At 46.5% G+C, this 20,415-nt stretch overlaps 1 protein-coding gene across 5 annotated transcripts in view; it reads left to right on the forward strand.

The window, feature by feature from the left end:
- Positions 1 to 20,415, forward strand: part of LOC135260193 (semaphorin-4A-like) — a 48,745-nt gene that overhangs the window by 22,680 nt on the left and 5,650 nt on the right. For all 5 annotated transcript variants that reach the window (XM_064345385.1, XM_064345384.1, XM_064345382.1 and 2 more), the window contains exons 3-13: positions 9,228 to 9,388; positions 9,924 to 9,983; positions 11,955 to 12,053; positions 13,186 to 13,291; positions 14,865 to 14,987; positions 15,425 to 15,552; positions 16,148 to 16,329; positions 16,692 to 16,836; positions 17,973 to 18,162; positions 18,475 to 18,593; positions 20,152 to 20,315. In XM_064345385.1, coding sequence (XP_064201455.1) covers positions 9,228 to 9,388; positions 9,924 to 9,983; positions 11,955 to 12,053; positions 13,186 to 13,291; positions 14,865 to 14,987; positions 15,425 to 15,552; positions 16,148 to 16,329; positions 16,692 to 16,836; positions 17,973 to 18,162; positions 18,475 to 18,593; positions 20,152 to 20,315 — 1,477 coding nt within the window. The remainder of the gene's footprint in view (positions 1 to 9,227; positions 9,389 to 9,923; positions 9,984 to 11,954; positions 12,054 to 13,185; positions 13,292 to 14,864; positions 14,988 to 15,424; positions 15,553 to 16,147; positions 16,330 to 16,691; positions 16,837 to 17,972; positions 18,163 to 18,474; positions 18,594 to 20,151; positions 20,316 to 20,415) is intronic.

A 20,415-nucleotide genomic window follows, 5' to 3' on the forward strand; every position in this document is an offset into this window, starting at 1 on the left:
CCTGATGAATTCTCACTACCTCTTTCTGAATCTATAAAGTCATTAATCTCATCCTCAATGTCAGGAAAGTAAGTACAATATTCTGTACCAACCACAGCGCATGTGCATGTTAAATTCATCCACACACATATGCATGCACATACACATACACACAAACATACTCACATGTGCACGCACACACACTCTCACACACACAAACAAACACACGCACTCACACACACACACATACACAAAACACACACACACACCCGCGCTTTCTCTTGTAACTTTCATTTCACAAGTCCTGTCTGGTTTTTTTCCCAGCAGTCTGGTTTGTGAGGAAATGCAAACAGCTGCCTTCAGCACACTTCCCTCCCCCAGCCTCCATTTCCCAGAAGGCATTGCTCAAGCCACAGCACCTTGGAGACAAGACCAGCTGTTGGCAGGCAGCCTGGCCAGAGTTCCGACACACTGACCCAGAACTTCACGTTCGCCCCGAACCAAACTGCAGGCCATTAACTTTCAGAAGAGCCCTTTCTGACTTGAGATAAGACCATATCAGGAGTCCTACATCCGGAAAACACCCCTCCAGTTTGTCTGCTGGTGTGGTTAATAAATTAACAGTCGGTTTACGCATGGAGTCCGTGAATGAGAAAGTGGTTGACACTGTTCAGAAGAGCAGTCGTGCGGTTTGGGGCTGTCGGTTGTCAGTGTTGCTATTAGATTTCCTGAAAGGGATGAAGGCTGTAGGATTCACCGCGATTGGCTCTCCCCGCTTGCTCGTGATTGGAGGGTGTGAGAAGGCTGCTGGATTGCGAGTGGAGCATCTTTGTTGCAAACGCCACGTGCTCCTCGCTCTGTGTGCCTGCGTGCCGTCCTCACGCAGAAGTCAGAATTCGGCCTCGTCACATGACCCTTTGCAAGCCCTCGACTGGAGCCGACGCTGTGGCGGCGAAGTGTGGAATCCAGCGCGGGTCGCTCGTTTGAAAAACGTCGCGCCTCTCTGACCCCACGGTCCCCGGGGTCATCGCGGGCGAGCGGGGATTCGTTTCCGCGCGAAGACGCGCCGGTCAGCGGATGTTTGGCGCGCGGCGTCCGCTCAGGCTGTCAGCGCAGCGCGTGAGCTGGCCTGCTCTTCTTACCGAGTAAGGACGGCTGGCGTGTGTGACTGCCAGCGCGTTGCATACGTGCATGCGTGCGCCCAAGTGCACACCCCTTCTTCCAGGCACACACTTTTTAGCTTTTTGCACACTTTGCCACATTTAGTGTAATCTCAGGCTCCGATTACACACGAGGTGTTGAACAATCCTTTCTGAGGGAACTGCTGATGGTGCTGGCTTGGATTTTTACCTCGTGTGGCCCTTGCTTTGTCCGACAGTATCCCCCAGTGTACCCCTCATGGATTATGCAGGATTGCATGTAGGGGGTTGACGCAGCCTGCCAAACTGGGGCATGCATACTTTCAAGGAGCTGAGTTACTGACGGTTGTACTGTGTCTCCGCCCATTTTTATTATCCTCTTGCCTCATTGGTCCCTTTACTACTTTAAGGTGAAAGGTGATCGAAGTGTTCATTTGTTGAAGTGGTTTGTGGATTATTATGACCGTTTTTGGGTTTTTTTTGTGGGCATGGGGTGGGGTAGGTTTGTTGTTAACCTGATGTAGAGGACCAGGTATTGCGCTGTTTGTCTCAGTCTATCTCGGGCGGGGGAAAAGAAACCGAAGTCTGTTTTTCTCGTCGGTTAGAGGTCACAGCCCCACAGCTCGTGTTGCTTCTCTGCTTCTTGTCTAAACAACGAGGCGCTTTATACTGACAGCTTAGCAGGGGGGAGGGGGGGGGGGGACCTTCAAGTGTGACCTTGAAAAGTCCGGGTCAGCTGATCCAAGCGAGGGAAGCCGTCTCCTCCTCGAACTGACCGAGGAAAGATTCGGAGAGAAGGCGATGACGTCACATTTTATACAGTTGTTTCTCTTTCGCCGTACCCCGGTCACACTTTCGTCATACTGCATTTCTGAACGTGCGGTTTACGCGACTGTTGGGAGCCGCCTTTTTAGCCGTTGGTGGCTTTTTAGCCGTTGGTGGCTTTTTAGCCGTTGGTGTCTTTCTCGCGGTTTCCTCGATGTGTGGGTTTTGTTTGAGGATTTTCTCCTGGCAGCTCACCTGGTGCATGTTTGCTGCGCTCGCTTCCCTAAAAACTGTTAGGCTGCATTCAGACCAGATCTGGCAATGCGGCACCTTCCCCCAGGGTTGTGCGGAGGTGTGGGCGTGTCACTACATGGCCCATTTGCGTGACGTCATGTTGTGAACTTTAACCCCCCTCCCCTCCATTTCCTGTCTGCTAATTCAAACAAATGGACACACACCGGGGGAAGCTACTTGCTGTCATTATTTTGCAGTGTAGACTGCAAGCCAGACGCAGACGTCGAAGCTGGGTACACGAAATAAACCAAGCGTGGACACAACTGGGAGATTGGCCACCGCAGCATGACAGCTTACGTGAGATTGACAACTGACGTGATTGGCCACCGCAGCGTGATGTCGGGTTGCGTTACGGCAAAAGTTGATTCTGGTCCTACTTCTTCCCGCATGCCCGCTGCGTTTTTTTTCTGCACCCCATGCGGTCCCCACTACCGCAGCCTAAACTCACTGCCCCCATTCAAATGAATGGGAGGACTGCCATTTTTGCCGCATTGCCTGATCTGGTCTGAATGCGGCCTAAGATTGCACTGCGTTCAGAAGAGCAGAAACCCCGTCCATCTTCCGACTCACGCTGAAGACTCACCTCGTCAGACGGCACCACGGCTCCCCTGATCCCTTCAGATAGCGCTTCTTTCTTTCTTTCCTTCAGTTTCATTTCCAAACTTTATTCGCAAAGCACACACTTCATACAACAGGTGCGACTCAATGCGTTTTAGGTAACAAAAGTGAAGGGATAGAACTAAAATTTGATTACTCAGTGATAGCAACAACAGCAAAACTACAAACGAGGTCAGATAACAGCTTAGTTAAACAAGGATTCGAATGGTGGTTGATTTAAAAGAAAATAAAACCAAGGGAGTAAAAAGCGGCAATAATAGTATTAATATAAATACAGAAATAAAAACAAATGAAAAAACTAAATAAGAAAGAAAGAAAAAAAACACCTAGGTAAAAACTGTCAAAAGGTGTGTATTAAGATTCCTTCCTTTTGGATGATGTCATTGGTACTGTATCACTGTGTAAGATGTTATTTGTCTTATCGTGCCTTCTCGTTAGAATACAACTTGTCCTTGTGTTACGTTAATGTTCCACTATGAACATGAATCGCATATTTGTAATCTCGCACCTTAAATGGTTAATGCGATGTGAAATTCTGTCGGATGTCCCGGCGGTGGCTGGAGGATGCACAGGCTGGTGATGATATGTTTCTATTCCCGTTTTCTGTATTTGGCTACGTGAGAGGAACTAGTTAAGCAAGTATTTCCTCTTCAAGCAGCATTATGCCAGATAAAAGAAGTATTTAGTATCTAAACGAACGGTCTCCGCGTTTCCGAAGCTGTTTCTCTGAATAATAGCGTGAGCGTCCTGAGCTGGGCTCTCTTGTCCGCAAAACAATATGTACATTTATACGCCCGCTGGCATTGTTACCGTGGCTCCAGAACGGTTACCGTGGTTTTGCGTGCGCTTCCCTCTCAACCGCTCGCATGCACAAACAGACGCCCGCGCATTGCACACACACACACTTGTGTTGCGCCACACTCTCAAATTCTCAGCATAAGAAAACGGTGCATTTTGGCCGCCTTAATGAAAAATTATCAAATTTAATGGAGGATATTTATGCTGTTCAGATATAAATGGGACAGCATTTATGATACATTTTTTTGGTATATGGTAGGCTAACATAATAGATTGTTCTTGAACAGCAATATTGGAGAACTGCATTGTTTGGCAAGCTGGCAGCACAGTATTATACAGAAGAGACTAACCACTTAAATGTAATTAATTGTCTAAGCAGTGGTTGACCGATCTCTACCATAGCAGGGTTTAACCCAGAAAAGTTGTTAGGCCCGGTATCTTTTGACGGGGGCCTGGCGCGGGCCAGCGACAGACTGATGGTAGGATTAAGGTAGGGCCCTATAGTTTATGTGATAACAGAATCACGGACGGAATCGCGGAATTGAGAATTTAAAAAAGCTATAACACAGATTCCATAGGGCCCTACATTAAGTCAGTGCTAAAAGCTGACTAAAGATTAAAAAATATGACTATGTAATGTGAATGTTGTTATAAATAAGTCATTTATTCAACACACATTTTTTTTTTTAAATCAACAACTATTTACAGCATAGCAGAGTCTTACAAAGAATCTGACAATACACAGTCTTGGAATGCTGTGTTTTCAACAACAACAAAATAAATTAAATTAAAATAAATAATATCAAAGTTTTTGCACTCTACAAAAAACTTGTATTCAAGTCCTCGTTGGCTACTGAATCTTACAACAAGCCTTGGAATGCTGGGCACATTTATGGGAAACGAGAACCGGTTCCAACTTGTCCTATTCATTGGAATCGTATGCCTCAGAGCTTATTGATTCCGATAATCGAAGCCCACATGATTTTACGACAGCTGCGCATTGCAAAACAATGTAATGTAACGCCTTGGGGGAGGCACGCACGCAGGCAGCCTCTCTCAGGTGTTTGTTTTGGACGGCAGCTGTCACAACAAATTTGATCCGGGCTGCCAGCCTTGATACATTCTGTTGCGATAAAGATTCTAAGACAACTCAGCAATTTCTCTGGATTAACGGGTTATTTTCTAGCCTGAAATGCGAACGTATTACTAAATGGCTACACATGTCATGAAACGTGCAAGTAGTTGGCTGTCGAACTGGATATGAAGTAAATGTTTTTAACCAATAAATAATAATAATAAATGCGATTTTATCCATGGAAATAGCTATACAAAAAGGCAAAATAAATGTCGTGGTCGCGATTGCCGTCGTAGATGTCAGAAGGAAATGTCACTGACAAAAAAAGTTTGCTCTCTTTGCAGTGGTTTGGGCTGGAAACGAGCTGTAAGAGCGGGATATGCACAACACAGCTACTGATTCGCTACTGAATCTTACAACAACGTACAGCCTTGGAATGCTGGGCACATTTCAACAACAACAAAATATCTATGTTACTGACTGTTTGGCTAGCTAGCTAAGTTAGCTAAATGACCACGTTGTCGTGCACATCAATGTCATCAAGCTAACGTTATTAATAAACAAGTGAAGTCGTTATTTTGATGGCGATTAATAGGTCATGTAATGTTACAATGTATTGAATATTACACTAATGCTATTCGTTTAACGTTACCTACACACTGCTTAAGTTAATATAAAAAGAATGTACTTACTGGCGAGATGAAGTGATAACGCAGCTCGTAACGAGGTTAGTTAGCCTTCTAAATAAGAAATGGTGGATTGCTAGGTAACGTTAGCTTGTGATAGTTGGAAGCGTCAAGTGTTGAACGTCACTACGCACATTGAGAGTAAAGAACACTGATCTCAGACCTGCTGTTTTCCTATAGTGCGTTCACGTTTAAACCAACAGATGTCGCTGGGGAGCTTTCCAACCGAGCCGCCCCACTGTAACTGTAGTTTAAAAAACATTAAAAATACATTAAAAAATTTTTTTTTCTTAATTCCCCGATGCTTAGGCCCGGCGGGTGGTCAACTTAGGCCCGGCGGGCCGCCGGGCTTGCAATACACTGGCGGAAACCCTGCATAGACTGTAGACAAAATATGGACAAAGTCACTGTGACCAAACCCACTGACTCTCCATGGGCTTAATGGAAAGCGCTTTGAAGCCTGGGAAGAGTAGTTTGTGGGCACCGACATGTTGAACAGATTGGAGCCAGAGACTGTGTTGTAGGGAGATGGGGGACCTTTATATGGGCATAAAGTCCTGCTGTCTACTAAGCGCGTGAGATACAGTGCCTTGGCAGTGAGTAAACTCCCGGATTCGTCCACAAAATATTACAGTTTTGTCAAACTTACACAATAACTTGACACATCGGCACATGGGGAAACATTACGCAAAGAAAAAAACCCCTACATACATCTGCATTTTCTAGTGGGAAAAATTATTGAATTTGTGTTTTGACAGTATTGTTCCCATTGACATGCATTGAAATGTGTGGGTGAAACACACTGGAGCCAACCCTTTGAGCCAACCGCGCTGGTGCTAGTGAGCAATGTCTGCTATTCAACTGGCGGCTTCACAAGAAGGGATGTATCGCCATCTTGTGGCCGGAGGACTGCGTCGCACAAGGCCATAAACCCTCCTGGGAAAGGCAGAGATCGTGATCTCATCCCATTCGGAAGTTGTGCCCATGTGGCCGTAGCGATTAAGCTGTAACCCCATAGGGCTCCAGCTCCAAACGCTGTGTTTCTGAGCAGACTCTATGGCACGCTCCCGCCGTGGGGATCTTTAAAGGGGGCCTGCTGGAGTGCGTTAGAACCGAGTGTACCCCTGGCAGGCTGGTGGGAAGGAGACGTGTTGTTTACTTTTGGGTTCCCGGCCTGGGTTTAAAGCTAAGTAATCCTTTTTAATCGGGGCTAATCTTGATCATCTTGTGTTCGGCAGTTCTTTATTTTTTTTAACCCTTTGAAGAGTCGGTTTTTTTGAATGTTTTTCAAAATTTGAAGGCAGTATTCTAGAACTTCATTTTTTTCAGTTACCAGAAGTTATTGTTACATCAGCATTAGAATGTTCAGTTAGGAACATGCCAATCACATGTCTTACACCTTAAACGATTAAAGGAAGGCCTCTATACTATAGGTTACTGCAGGTTACAGTTTTAGCCTGACATTAAGACACCTGATTCTACTTATCGATGTCTTGATCGAAGACCAGGAAGAGTCAGGTATCGCAGTGGTAGGCTAACCCAAAAACCTGCACCCACACCGGCCCTTTTCAGATAAGATTGCTATACCCCTGCTATAGGATCACACAGAGTAGCTTGCACAGCAGCGTTGCTTACCGGTCCACCAGTGTGTAAACCACAAACAGACCACCATTAAGAGAAGGGGACAGGGATTTTTAACTTCAGCGGTGTTATTTCTGAGTGTTAAAGCAGAGTGTTAATGCAAAGCTCCAGTCTTGGAGGCTCAGCGGTGTCTGCAGGTCTTACAGGATTCCTGTCATTCAGTAGCCAGTCAGTCTCTGTGGGGAAAAAAGGATTTGTTCTCTGCAGCCAATCAGTGACTGAAACACTCCAGAGATCGCCATGACGACTGAGGTCCCTGCGCTGGGTGAAGCAGCGAAACCCTTCTGCCCGGGCGAACATAGAGAACGCAGGTGGGCGGGGGGGGGGGGGGGGGCATAGCGCTCCGGGGTGCGGATATCCAGCCACAAGGCTACGGTGTGCCAAAAAAAAGGCAAAGGTCGCCTGTGTGGACGGGGGAAAGAGAGAGAGGCCAAAACCCCGCTTGTGCAGCTTCCCTGAGAACTCTAAATATGGCTGACTGTCACATCAAGGTTGAGGTGGGGGACGGGGATCAGTTGTGTTTTAGTACCTGCAGGGCAGTCTCCCAGATAATTCCTGGAGCAGTCCCAATACAGAGGCCGTCCTGTCAGGGCAGTGTCTTTTTTCTGTGATAGAAGTGTCATGGCTGCTTGAGAGGTCAGTTGTTAAAAGATTATCCCGATAGAAAAGTTACTGTCGCCTGTTTGGGTGACTCCTTATGGGTACTTCTGGTGGATGGCACTGAATATACAAGATGACATGCAGTGTTTTGTCTGTAATTAGTCGTTTGCAACTTTGGTTTGTAAACAATGTCTGGAACTGTAAATGGCTCCCTGTGTAATTCTGGAGACAGAATTGCTTGGCTGACAAACACTTTGTTGGCTTGGCGTCTTGAAAAGTTTGACTTGTGAAACCAGTGTCTCTTGAGGGCACCAATTAAGCCAGTTAATCCTCTGGATTATACTTGGAAAAATTAAGCTATTTGAACATTGCCACAGCATCACTACTCGTTCAGTCAGATCAGTGTTGAAATGTATTTGTTTTTGACCTGAAAAGAGGAAGGAACTGAGCCGTACTATTTCTCATTGGCATTCTGCAAGGAGAGCTGAGAAGCCTTGAAAAAACAACAGGATGTTCAGACATGTTACTCTTTTTTTTTCCCCGCCTGAAGGTGAGAGAGAATGCACATCACTACCCAGCATTGTACCATTTGCATAAAAGTATCTGCGGGTTTGTCCTGTGCTTAGAGAAAGAAATTCACCATTCCATTATTCAAATATTCAACCCAGGGAGTTATCTGCAACAGCACATTCAAATATCGCATTGCTTTGAATTAAATTCAAGTTCCTCATTCATCTTACAGTGATCTTAGTTTGATACCAAAAACATATAATCGATTTGTGTTTATTCGGAAGTGGTACTAAGAGGACCAAAAAACAAATAAGTTATTTTTTAAAGTTATATAATGAAGATACATTGTATTTTTATTGTCTTGTGGGTGTGCCTGTGTGGGAGTTTTTTGTGTTAATTTTTTTTTTTAAAACCACAAAAAACAGAGGAAAATTGAATAACTTAGTTTTTTAAACAGCGGTCCGGTCACCCCCCAGCAGTCACCCCCCCAGGGAAGATGTTTTGCCCCTGCTGACGGTCACTTGACTTATTGCACAGTGGAACACTTTGTCAAGTCAAAACAGATGAAAAAGTCCAGACTGGGGATAGTAGCGAGATTCTGCTTTACCCAACAGTTAGTAGAACCACACACGCACTCGGGGCAATGTTTTTGTAAACAGAATGTTTCCGTCCGTTTCAGAAAACAAATAAAAGATGGCGTGTAACTAAATCGTGCACGCGGTCTTCTAGTGTCATGACTACCCTCTGCTGGTGGGAGTTGTACACTGCACCATGGAAAAGCATGCAAGAGGGGAATATAATCAAGGCTGATGCATCTCCGTCAGCACAATATATATGTTTTATGGCTGAGGTATGGAAATTAGTGAGATATAAAGGCTGTAAAAACAAGGAAAAAGGAGGGAGATGTTAGAAAAACACAGTGCTACATACAGCTGTTCCAGAGTTGCTTAATGGTCACGTGATTGATTAGATTTCAGCCAAGGTTTCTGCTATTTCAATTGGCTGTTGAAAGCAGGTTGTTGAAGGGAAAAGGTGAAAGGTTAAAGGTCAGCACTGACATATTCTGGCTGCAGGCGCTGTTGTGCTGACCACCTACCCCCCCCCCCCCCGCTCTTTTCCCAGGAAGCCCCGGTAGATCGCTCTCCGTCTTCAACAGCGACGACATCAGGAACACCACCACGCTGTTGCTGAGCCAGGACGGCGAGACCCTGTTTGTGGGCGCGCGCGATGCCGTGATCTCACTGGACGTGAGGGAGCCGGGCGTCATGGAGATGAAGCAGAAGGTGGGTGGGCCTTTTAAGGGGGCGGTGGGCGGGGGCGTTTCCTGTTTTGGCCTGAGCTCGGTGCAGATGGAGGTGGATGGATGTTCTCCAGCGCCAGGTCATAAATTGTCTTTGCAGGCTAGCAACTCAGATGGGGAATTGCAACAAAAACATCACGATTAAAATGATGAAACGAAATAAAATGTCCCAAGCTGATTCTTCTGCATCAGTCAGTTTCCTAAAACCTCGACTGGTTTAGCGGTAATTATGAAGATTCACTTTCCACAGAGTGCTAAGTTCTGTTGCGTTGTGTGTATGTCTAAATTGCCTCATTTGGCTCTAGCTGTATAATCCAAACTCCCACACCCACACGTAGACACACTCTCGTTTGGATAGACAGCCATCTACCAAAAGGGCTGTCAAAATGACCTGCAGTGCTGCTTTTAAATGGTCCTCTCTGTGTGCTGCCTTTGAGGCTGCAACGTTTAAAGTTGGTCTGCTGTTTTGAGGCCCCGGGGTCCTGACGTTTGTCCCCTCCTCCTGTTCTCTCTTCCAGCTGGACTGGTTCCCTTCTTCCAAAGACTTGGATGATTGCTCCATGAAGGGAAAGCAAACGGTATGGGGAAGAGGTGACAGCTACCAACTGTAGCTGCGACTGACTGCGACTGACTGACTGTTATCAACTGTAACTGTGACTGTGACTGACTGGCTGACTGTGATCACTCTAACTGATGAACTGCACTGTTGATGACTGCCCATGTACTGTGATATTGACTGTAACGTGACGTGATCACTGTGACTGCGGATGTACTGGATTTGAACTGACTGTGACAAACTGTAACCTGTATTGGATGTGTGACTGTAACTGTGACTGACGACTGTGACCGAGCTGTGACTGATGTGATAGGGACTGGGACGAATGTACTGGTGTGACGGGACGATGACGGGTTAACGAACCTTTGGACTGTGACTGCAACTGTGACTGACAGACTGTGACTCTCTATGACAGGCTCTGACTGTGACTGATGGACTGGGATCGAATGTGACTGGTGTGACTGTGATCGAATTTGACTGGTGTGACTGACTGCAACCGACTGTATCTGTGACTGGCTGTGACTGTAACAAACTGTGACTGACAGACTGTGACTCTCTATGACAGGCTGTGACTGACTGTGACTGATGGACTGGGATCGAATGTGACTGGTGTGACTGTGATCGAATTTGACTGGTGTGACTGACTGCAACCGACTGTATCTGTGACTGGTGACTGCATTGATGACAGGGGTATACACAAACTGTGACTGATGATCGAAGACTGTGACTCGACATATGGACAGGCGTGGTCAACTGGACTGTGACTCGGATGAGACTCTGTAATCGAATGTGATCTTACATATGTGACTGATTACAACCAGCTGTAACTGTGACTGGCTGTGCCTGTGACTGACTGAGACTGTAACTATGATCACAAACCTTGGCTGTTCCTGGTCCTGGAGGACCACAGTCCAGCATGACGTTTTCACTGCTCTCTTTACTTCATATTTAAAAAAAGGATTTTTTATTTATCAGTTTACATTACATTGTGCTATACTGATTTATTCAAAGTGACTTACGTTATAGGAGAAACAGGATTAATATGAACAATTGTGCCAGTTCTGGTTAACAGCATTCCCAGTTCTCATTATGGCCCTTGGTTAGCAAGTTAATAGGACCGAGTACGAGTGTTACATGCATACAGACTGCATCCGTAACCAGCCCTAAGAATGGAAACATAAAGCCATAAAAAATCATTTGAAACAGCCAATCAGCTCAGAGGGTCATTTACACATGGGCTCTGTAATAGGGTGTTTGACTTGGCTAGATATTTGATTGGATGAGCTCAGCTGGCTTCCTTTCATTTTAAGTTGCTATGGATGCAAACAGGGCAAAGGCAACCAGCTGGTCCTCCAGCCCTGGAGCGGCCGTAGATTGTGTTTGTGAAACCAGGCGAGGTGCAGCGTAGTTACACTCATGGCCGTCCCCACAGGTCAGCTTTGTGCTCTTAAAATTGTGCATCTGTATCGCTGAATTCCAATTTCATGCCAGTCTTATTGAATTTAACAAAGGAATGTCACCAAGGGTCTCTTCTCTTTCTGACAGCACCTCTTCTTGAACATTCATAGATGGTCATGTTACACTGTAAATTCCTGCTATCAACCAGAAACCCACTCGAGTAAAGAAATGGAGGGGACAAAAAGAAGTGTAGTAGTTGAACATCTGGTTACTATAGAGGATCTTTGGTAATCTGTTAATCCTTTTATCTTGCTCTGTGTGTCCAGGCTGTGATAGGCTGAAGCAGATGGTCATCTGCTGTGTTGCTTCTGTGCTGTGTGTTTCAGCAGAGAAGTGTCTGTTGATTGGTTCTTCTGTACTTTGCCACGCCCCACTTGGAATGTTTCCATTTCGGCCGTTTAGAACTTTCAATGTTAAGAATACAGAACTGAGGACGTGGTCGGTCTGTGGAATTTGTGGTGACAGCAGTTGGATGCATGGAATTGTGGGATGCCTGTATGTTCTTAACCTTTTTTCCCCGTTTGCCCTGTTTCAGATTGACTGCCACAATTTCATTCGAGTGCTGCAGTTCCTCAACTCCACCCACGTGTATGCCTGCGGAACCTTCGCCTTCAGCCCCCGATGCACCTACTTTGTAAGCCCCGCCCCTTCCCTTTAAGCCCCACCCATAAATGCGAAATGGTACATTTAAACAAAGGGCTTAAACCCAGGGAAAGTGTTTGGTTGGCCCTCCCTTACCTTATTTAAAAAGGCACCTACAACAGCCAATGACCTGATGTGCCATTGGCATTGCTAACAAAATGGTTGCCCTGGGGTTCATTTTCAAATATGCATTTGCTTTTGTAGAAAGCTTCTACAAAGCTAGAAAGTTTCCTAATCTGAAGATCCTATTTAAGTTGCCTCTTTAAATGGGTAGTTGTGAGGTGCACTACTGATATTTTACAGAGAGCAGTCATTCGTCATCTTTAACAAATGTCTCTCTCTTTCGTCCTGTCTCTCTCTGCCTTTGTAAATCTCAAATTTAAAATGCACTAAATGAACTGCTAAATTGCTACATCTAATACATGTGCTTCTTGAATGACGTTGCTGGAGTTTCGCCTTCGCCTGTCCTGCAGTGGGTTGTTTACAGAGGGCTAGTCTGTCTGAAGGTCGGCTGTGCGTGACCAATTTGTGCGATGTCCACACGCGCCGTCAACCCCGGTTGCCCCGGGAGACTCGGTGTGCACCCGCCGTGGCGTGGTTTTGCGTGAGGACACTGCTGCTCTGGAGCTGCTCGCGTGATGTTATGAGGCTGATGGTGCTGGACGCTGTGGGGGTGGGGACTGTTGGGCGGGGGTCATGTAGTATAAAGGTTGAAGAACTGGGCTTTTTTAGCCCAGGGCTTGCCAGTTCAGTTCTCGGGTGAGGCAGTGCCGTTGTGCCCTTGAGCAAAAACCCATAATCCGACTCAGCCTCGTAAGCGTGTGTCCTCATAAAACTGTCTGCCTGCGTGAACGGATGTGTTGCAATTAAATGTAAATATAAATATAAACGAAAGCCACTGGTTGGCTCACCATGTGGAGGGTCGCAGTGTCCGACTCCTGTCAGAAGAGGGCAGCCTCGAGACTTCTTCGTAGCTGTGTGTGGAATTTACACTGCAGTTTTTTCTTCTTCTTTTCTTGTCTTTTTTTGTTCAGGGACCAGAAAAAGCTAAACATTCCGTTCCGTTCCCGCGAAAACGTCCTGACCCGGGTCACCGTGACTTTCTCTCTGTTTTCGTCTTTCAGGACTCCCACGCGTTCGCCTCCGTCAATGGCCCTAGCAGGAAACCGGACGCGGGGCGGGGCCGCTGCCCGTATGACCCGTACCAGAGGAACACCGCCATCATCGTCGGTGAGTTAGCGGAGGCCAGAGTTAGCGTAGCGCCCCGGTGCTCATACCGCTTTGCTGGCCAAAACGGCGCAGCTCTTACCTTTTTTTTTTCAACCCCTTATAGAATAGATTTTAAAAAAAATGCTTTTTCTGAATTCTAAATTCTAAGGCAGCCTTAGAACTCCATTCCTCTCAGTTGCAAGTAGAGATTTTTCAGTAACGAACCTTCCAATCATATGTTTGTGATGTTACACCTTAAAGGGTTAAGCCAATCACGTCATCTCAGTGAAGGCGGGTCAAAGAGGAGAGCGGCATTTCGAACGTAACCTAGGAGACGCTGTGAGGGGAAACGGCTGAAGGGCGAGAGAGGGCGCATTTTGGACAAGTCGCCTGGGCTCTGAGGCTGAGTGAGGGTGGGTGGGGCCGAATTAGTGGGCGTGGTCGGAACCTCGACATAATGCTGATTTATTCCCCGGCGTGAGGCGAAGGGCCAGATTAATCCTCTTACCGCCCGAGGCCTGATCGGCTCATCTCTCCGCCGTTGGCGTGGGAACCAGTCGCTGCGCTGTCGCTGAACCGCTAGCTCCGCCCTGCTGCCTTGCGCGCGGCACCGCAGAACGCTCGCCGGTTTTTCTAACCCCCAACCCTTCGCGGTTTATCGAGACGGGTCAGCGCGCTAGTGCAGCGGTGCGCTCCCATTGGCTCTTCAGCGTATCCTCATCAGTCACTTTATCTGAGTGACCTCCATCTTGTCTGGTTTCTTAGTTCTAGATTTGGAGAGGGGCCTGTTGAAAATTCTTGTGCGGTAATGAGGTAGAAAAGTGGTAGAAGGTTCGCACTCAAGCTCAGTTCTTTAATGAATGTTTAAGGTTATTTTATTTAACATGATTAAGAGTGCAGGGTACAAACGTGACGCAGATAGTTTAGGACCTAGTCTTCTTCTGCTAATTTTCTTATGAGCCATCTACTTCTTTAACGTCTGATCTATTAATTCTTGCACGGGTCCGATAAGTGCAATGGGCAAACCTTTTTAGCTTGCAGTAATGTGTTAAATCTGAGAGCTGGTGAGGAATGCAGTAATGTGTTAAATCTGACAGCTGGTGAGGAATGCAGTAATGTGTTAAATCTGACAGCTGGTTAGGAATGCAGTAATGTGTTAAACTTGACAGCTGGTGAGGAATGCAGTAATGTGTTAAATCTGAGAGCTGGTGAGGAATGCAGTAATGTGTTAAATCTGACAGCTGGTGAGGAATGCAGTAATGTGTTAAATCTGACAGCTGGTGAGGAATGCAGTAATGTGTTAAATCTGACAGCTGGTTAGGAATGCAGTAATGTGTTAAATCTGACAGCTGGTGAGGAATGCAGTAATGTGTTAAACCTGAGAGCTGGTGAGGAATGCAGTGATGTGTTAAACCTGACGGCTGGTGAGGAATGCAGTAATGTGTTAAACCTGAGAGCTGGTGAGGAATGCAGTAATGTGTTAAACCTGACGGCTGGTGAGGAATGCAGTGATGTGTTAAACCTGACGGTCACTGAAAAGGAGGGTTGTCGTGGCCCAATAGTGTCCGGTGTTGAGCGTGATGCGTCTCCTCAGATGGAGAGCTGTACACCGGCACGGTGGCGGACTACCAGGGGAACCGGCCGGTCATCTCCCGCTACCTGGGGGAGGGGAACCTCGTGGACCTGAGGCTGGACGACACGCTGGGCTGGCTGGAAGGTAAGCGTCTCCATGGCGATTCCTCCCTCCTCCGCCCAAGGTGACCCCGAAAGGAGGGAGGCTTCAGGCTTCATTGGAGAAGGCTTGCCTCTGATTGGCCCAGACACCCAATGTGACATCCTCTGACCAATCACGGAAATGATCTAGGGGTTTTATGGGGATTCTGGAATACCCAGTTTGCTAGGGCTATCCCATAATGCTTAGCTTTGCATGAGGTGCAGGTGCATTAATGTGGTATGATTGACTTTAGTGTGCTGCCTAAACCCGAAGGCTTTTCAGCCCTCCTCACCTCTGAACTGCTCTGCCCTTGGCCACTTACTGTGATGTCACCAACGGCTGACTACGAGAGTCACTGAGGGGATAGTTTGGGGCAGAATGCCTCTCTGAAGCTGCCGGTCGCACTTTCTGACCCCTGTTCCCCCCCCCCCCCCATCCAGACCCCACCTTCATCAGCTCGGCCTACATCCCCAGCGAGGGGAAGGTCTACTTCTTCTTCAGCGAGGAGGGGAAGGAGTACGACTACATTGAGAAGATCACCGTGCCACGAGTCGCCCAGGTTTGCACGGTAAGGCTGCCCCCTCCCCCCGATACAGCTTTCTTCTGTTGGGTTATATATTCAATTATGCATACTCCTGTTGGGTTATATATTCAATTATGCATACTCCTGTTGGGTTATATATTCAATTACATATTCTGTACACACACACATATATATATATTTCTTTATAAATTTCTATATAAATTTCTTTATTCATGGCCAGATTCCTTAATTTCGTTGTTTTTAAGATTGTCTTACACAGAGTGACATGGCCAGTTATCTTTAGAGGCAGGGCGGTATCCCTTATGCAAATGCAACATACTGCAAGTAATAATGAATGCTATCAATATTATGCAACACTTCACATTATACAGTATACATATTACTGTATGTACTTTATTATATTACTATGTACTATATATTACAGTATATTACTTAATTCACATTTTGTTGGCATTAATATATTGCAGTATATTACACTTCTGTGAAACATTATCGATGTATTTACCATGTATATTGCAGTCTATTCCATTTTCATAAGGGATTGGAGATCGACTTGTGTGTTGTTTAGTGTGCAGTGGAGGTTTTGTGAGTCTAAGAGAGCGCGTGTTTTTCGGGTCAGAGTGACGAGGGCGGGCAGCTTACCCTGCAGAAGCGCTGGACCACCTTCGCCAAAGCGCAGCTCCTGTGCCAGGCCGAGGGCGAGCTGCCCTACAACGTCCTCCTGGACATCGTCACCCTCCCGCCACCGGAGGGCGCCACTGACGATGAAACCCGGTTCTACGGCATCTTCGGCTCGCAGTGGTGAGAGAGCACAACGCACCGACGGTCGAAATGTAACCTCGTGCTGATATACAGCCCCGCAGAAATATGTCTTTTCATTGACTGTCCAATTGCGGCACAGAGGAAAATATGACAGCTGTGGGATATGTTGGGTCACGTTGTCAAACGTCAACACGTACATTTCAGCTAACAGGAAATGACATCATGACAATAAGGATCTGTTCCGTAGCGTGAGTTATAAAGCAGGTCCTACTTGTTGGTGAGGCTGTTTTTTTTTTTTTTTTTAATAATAAAGCAAGCGTAGTACGGTGTTTGTGAAGAGGTGAAGATTTTGTCGCTCAGCCGCACGTCTGTGACCGCTCGTGTCTGTCTGTCCCCCGCAGGGCCTCGAACTCGGGGAAGTCGGCGGTGTGCTCCTTTCGGCTCGGGGACGTGAAGGCGGTTTTTTCGGGGAACTACAAGGTGCTGAACCGGGACACGCTGCGCTGGAGCACCCGGCTGAAGGAGAAGGTCGCAAACCCAGGAGAGGTCTGTGTCCCGCCAGGGGCTGGCTGTTCTATATTTTGATTTTAAAAGTCCTCATAGAACATCCTTGACCTTTCTCGGTTCATTAATTCAAAATCGGCTCATTTCCTGAACTGAAATGTTCCAAGAACAGATTTATGGTTATTGGGCGGTTTAGGCTAAATCCCCTTAAAGGCCAATGAATGATTTCCAAACAAAGGAGAACTTAAAGGGGCAGTTTGCCCAGAAATGAAATCAATGCTCGTTTTTCCACTTACCCAGTCACTTACTATCTAGACAGTCATTGTTAAAACAATGCTAAAAAAGTCATAAGAATGATCACACAACGTCATAAGAATGTTAAAACAACGTTGACACAGCGCCCCAGAATACTGGCATGCTTTGGTTGAGACTTTGCGTGGATATTCACAGTTGCCGTTCTTGGTAGAAAGTAGTTTTTGATGAAACTGGACAAATTAAGCTCTGTGGATGTTCGTGAGTAACCTTGGCATTATATTTGGAAAGAGATGTTATTGTTCAGCTCCTCGAAGGTACATTTTTGGCACGTCGAGTGCCACAAAAATATGGGTCCCTTGAGGTTGGATGTATCAGGGTGAGCTGCAACGGATATCTAGAAAACTCATCAAACCTCAGCCAAACTATTTGGATGTGTATATATAGTACTCTGGGTTAGTGGAAACATAGCTTACTTTAGTTTTTGGATGAAATGCTCATTTAAAGATGCATTTTATAAGCTTTTTTCACCACTGTTTTATTGCATCCTATGAGATTAGTTATGTATACTTGATCCGTTCTTTGTACATTGTGAGTCGAGATAAGGCGCCTTGCTTGGCATAATTCTTGTTGCCTTGCAGAATCAGCAGTCAATTAGTCATGCCTTCCTGGCTGCCTTTGTTTGAGGGGGCTGCTTGATCGGGGTGGATTTGTAACGCCCGATTAATGCCATCTTTTATTCCCATGCCAACATCTGAGTAAATGAGTCCGTAGAATACCTCGGTCCCTCTTTCTCTGCAGTGCCAACATACATGAGTCGATTACTTGATTAGTAATGCCTGAGTAACTGCTGTCCCTGTCGTTCTGTGTGATGTCTGCATCTATGACTGGATTACTGATGCTCAGGCGACCCCTCTTCTCCGTAGTGCGGACTGCACACGGCGTCAGACAGCGCCCTGAGGTTCGTGAAGGAGAACTTCCTGGCGGACGAGAACGTGAGCCCCGCGGGGGGGCGCCCGGCCCTGGTGTCACCTGACCAGCGCTACAGCCGGATCGCGGCCCAGAGGACCCGCGGGGCCAACGGCCGGGACTACACGGTGCTCTTCCTGCTCACCGGTACGAACGGGTGCTCACCGCCACGCTAACGCATTAGCATCGTGCTAATATGCTTGCGTCACGTTGGCATTTTAGCATTGCGCTAGCATGTGTGTGTCATGTGAACGTTTTGACTGTTCTCTTTACATTATTGTCGCTGTGCCTCACAGTTCCGTTTTCTTTTTCTCTGTACTTTTATTTTTTATTTTTAAAGAAAATCTTCATCCATATTTCATCAGTATTTTTTTTTGCCCACTTTTTCTTGCATTACTGGTTGGCTTTTGCTGTTTTCGCACAACATCCAGCGCATTTAACAGCGCTATCGTTTCCCAGAGTCCGGCTTCCTGCACAAAGTGGTGCTGCTGGACGAGGGACCCCCCCACATCATCGAGGAGGTGCAGGTCTTCCAACAACCTCAGCCAATGAACAGCCTCCTGCTCTCCATCACAAAGGTACTGCAGCACCACCTGCCCTTTCTACCAGTTCACCCCCTCCCCCCCTTTTCCTCAGTCACAAAGAAATCCCCCCCCTCCTCTCGCCCACTCCCTGCTAATAAACATGGCGTTCTGCTAATATCCATCTAATCCCTCACCTCTAATTTTTACTTTCTGTGTCTTTCCTCTGCTCTGTTGAATTCCTTCTGCTTTTCAGAGCGAAAGAGAGAGAAGGGAAGGGAGAAAGGGAGTGAGAGAGACAGTGAGGTCTTCCGTAGAAGTGGCAGAAGGCTTTTTGAGTGTCTCATGTTGCACAGCTTGTTGATCTTTGCTCACAGTGGTCACGTGACTTCCCCGTCTCCTTGGAGACACAGATGGCAGAGAGAGCCACATAGGTTGGGAGGGTGGGGGGTGGGGGGGGGGGGTGTCAGGGAGGGGACCAAATGAAGAACAGGGTTGCAGGAATCTCTGCTATTGTGCACTAGCGTGTGGGAAGCAGCAAACTTAATGGCTCTTATAATAATAATCACATTCAAAACTGGAGGTTGGCTGGAGGGTTTCCACAGCATCTGGTTATATAAACATATTATTTATGTAAAGGTTCTTGTTTATTCTGTGCAAAATTTATGGGCGAAACTTTGTTTTAATGAGAGAGAAAGTACTGTTATGTACGGAAAAATAACTGTCTGATTATAAAATGTAACATGCATGAAAATGCAATTACGGTAGCATTTTCTTTAGGTTTGTGCAAGTTGTTTTTCTTGGGTGATGAAAATATTTTGTCCCGAACAATCAAAAATCCGTTGTTACGAACTCAGACTTCAGAGATATTTTCGAAGCACAAATGTTGTTAAGGCACAGTTCTCCATAAAACGGTGTTTCTGATTTATTTATTTTTTATTTTTGGCTCATAAAAATGGCCTTGAATTTTGCATAGGATAACCACAGGAGGCATGTATCCCGGAACGGGACGTCCCAGCCCTGGTTTTGGTATTAATCCAGATTATCCCTCTGAGACCCCCCCCCCCAAACCCCCCACCCCCCCCAGTGATCTTTGTGTTTCTCCCGTCTCCACTTGGGGAGTGGCCTAGGTTACTGAGCTAATCTGGATGCTGATTGTTGGGCTTTTGTCTGCACTGTTCCCACAATCCTTCAGAATAATTGCATCATGGGAAGCGGTCAAATATCTTACTGTCCCTTGAAAATCGGCCAATCTGTCAAAGAAAAACGTGCCTTTTTAATGAATATCTTCATGTGACTAAACAAATCTAATGCCTCTGTACTGGTGGTGCTGACAAATTGGACAATTCATTGGTTTCTAATTTCATTTCATTTCCCAAAGTCACTGGAAGTGAAGTGTTTACCTTTGTAGAGATGCACCAATCAAAAAGTTCAGGCACACCACTTCAAAATATTCTAAATTCACCTCATAAAAGTAGCCCTGTAGCTCTGATTTATTTATGCACCAATGCTAGGATACTCTACATTCTTCCTGAGAATTTCTCTGAAAAGTCATGGAATATGTAAGTGATTATTGATGATTTGAGCGGGAATTCTGTGCGTGCCTGGTCCGCAGGGCGTGGTCTTTGTGGGCACCTCTGACGGTGTTGTCCAGGTGCCTGTGTCCAACTGCTCCTACTACTGGAGCTGTGCCGAATGTGTGCTGTCCCGGGACCCCTTCTGTGCCTGGGACCCCGTCAGTAAGGCCTGCGCCAAAGTCTCCAGCATCTTGAGCAACGCGTGAGTCCCACTGCTGTGTGTGTGTGCGCGCGTGTGCATGCGTGTGTCGTGTATGTGTGCATGTGCATGTGCATGTGTGTGTCTGTGTGTGTATGTGTGC

This window comes from Anguilla rostrata, chromosome 8, assembly GCF_018555375.3.
Source record: "Anguilla rostrata isolate EN2019 chromosome 8, ASM1855537v3, whole genome shotgun sequence".
NCBI lineage: Eukaryota > Metazoa > Chordata > Actinopteri > Anguilliformes > Anguillidae > Anguilla > Anguilla rostrata.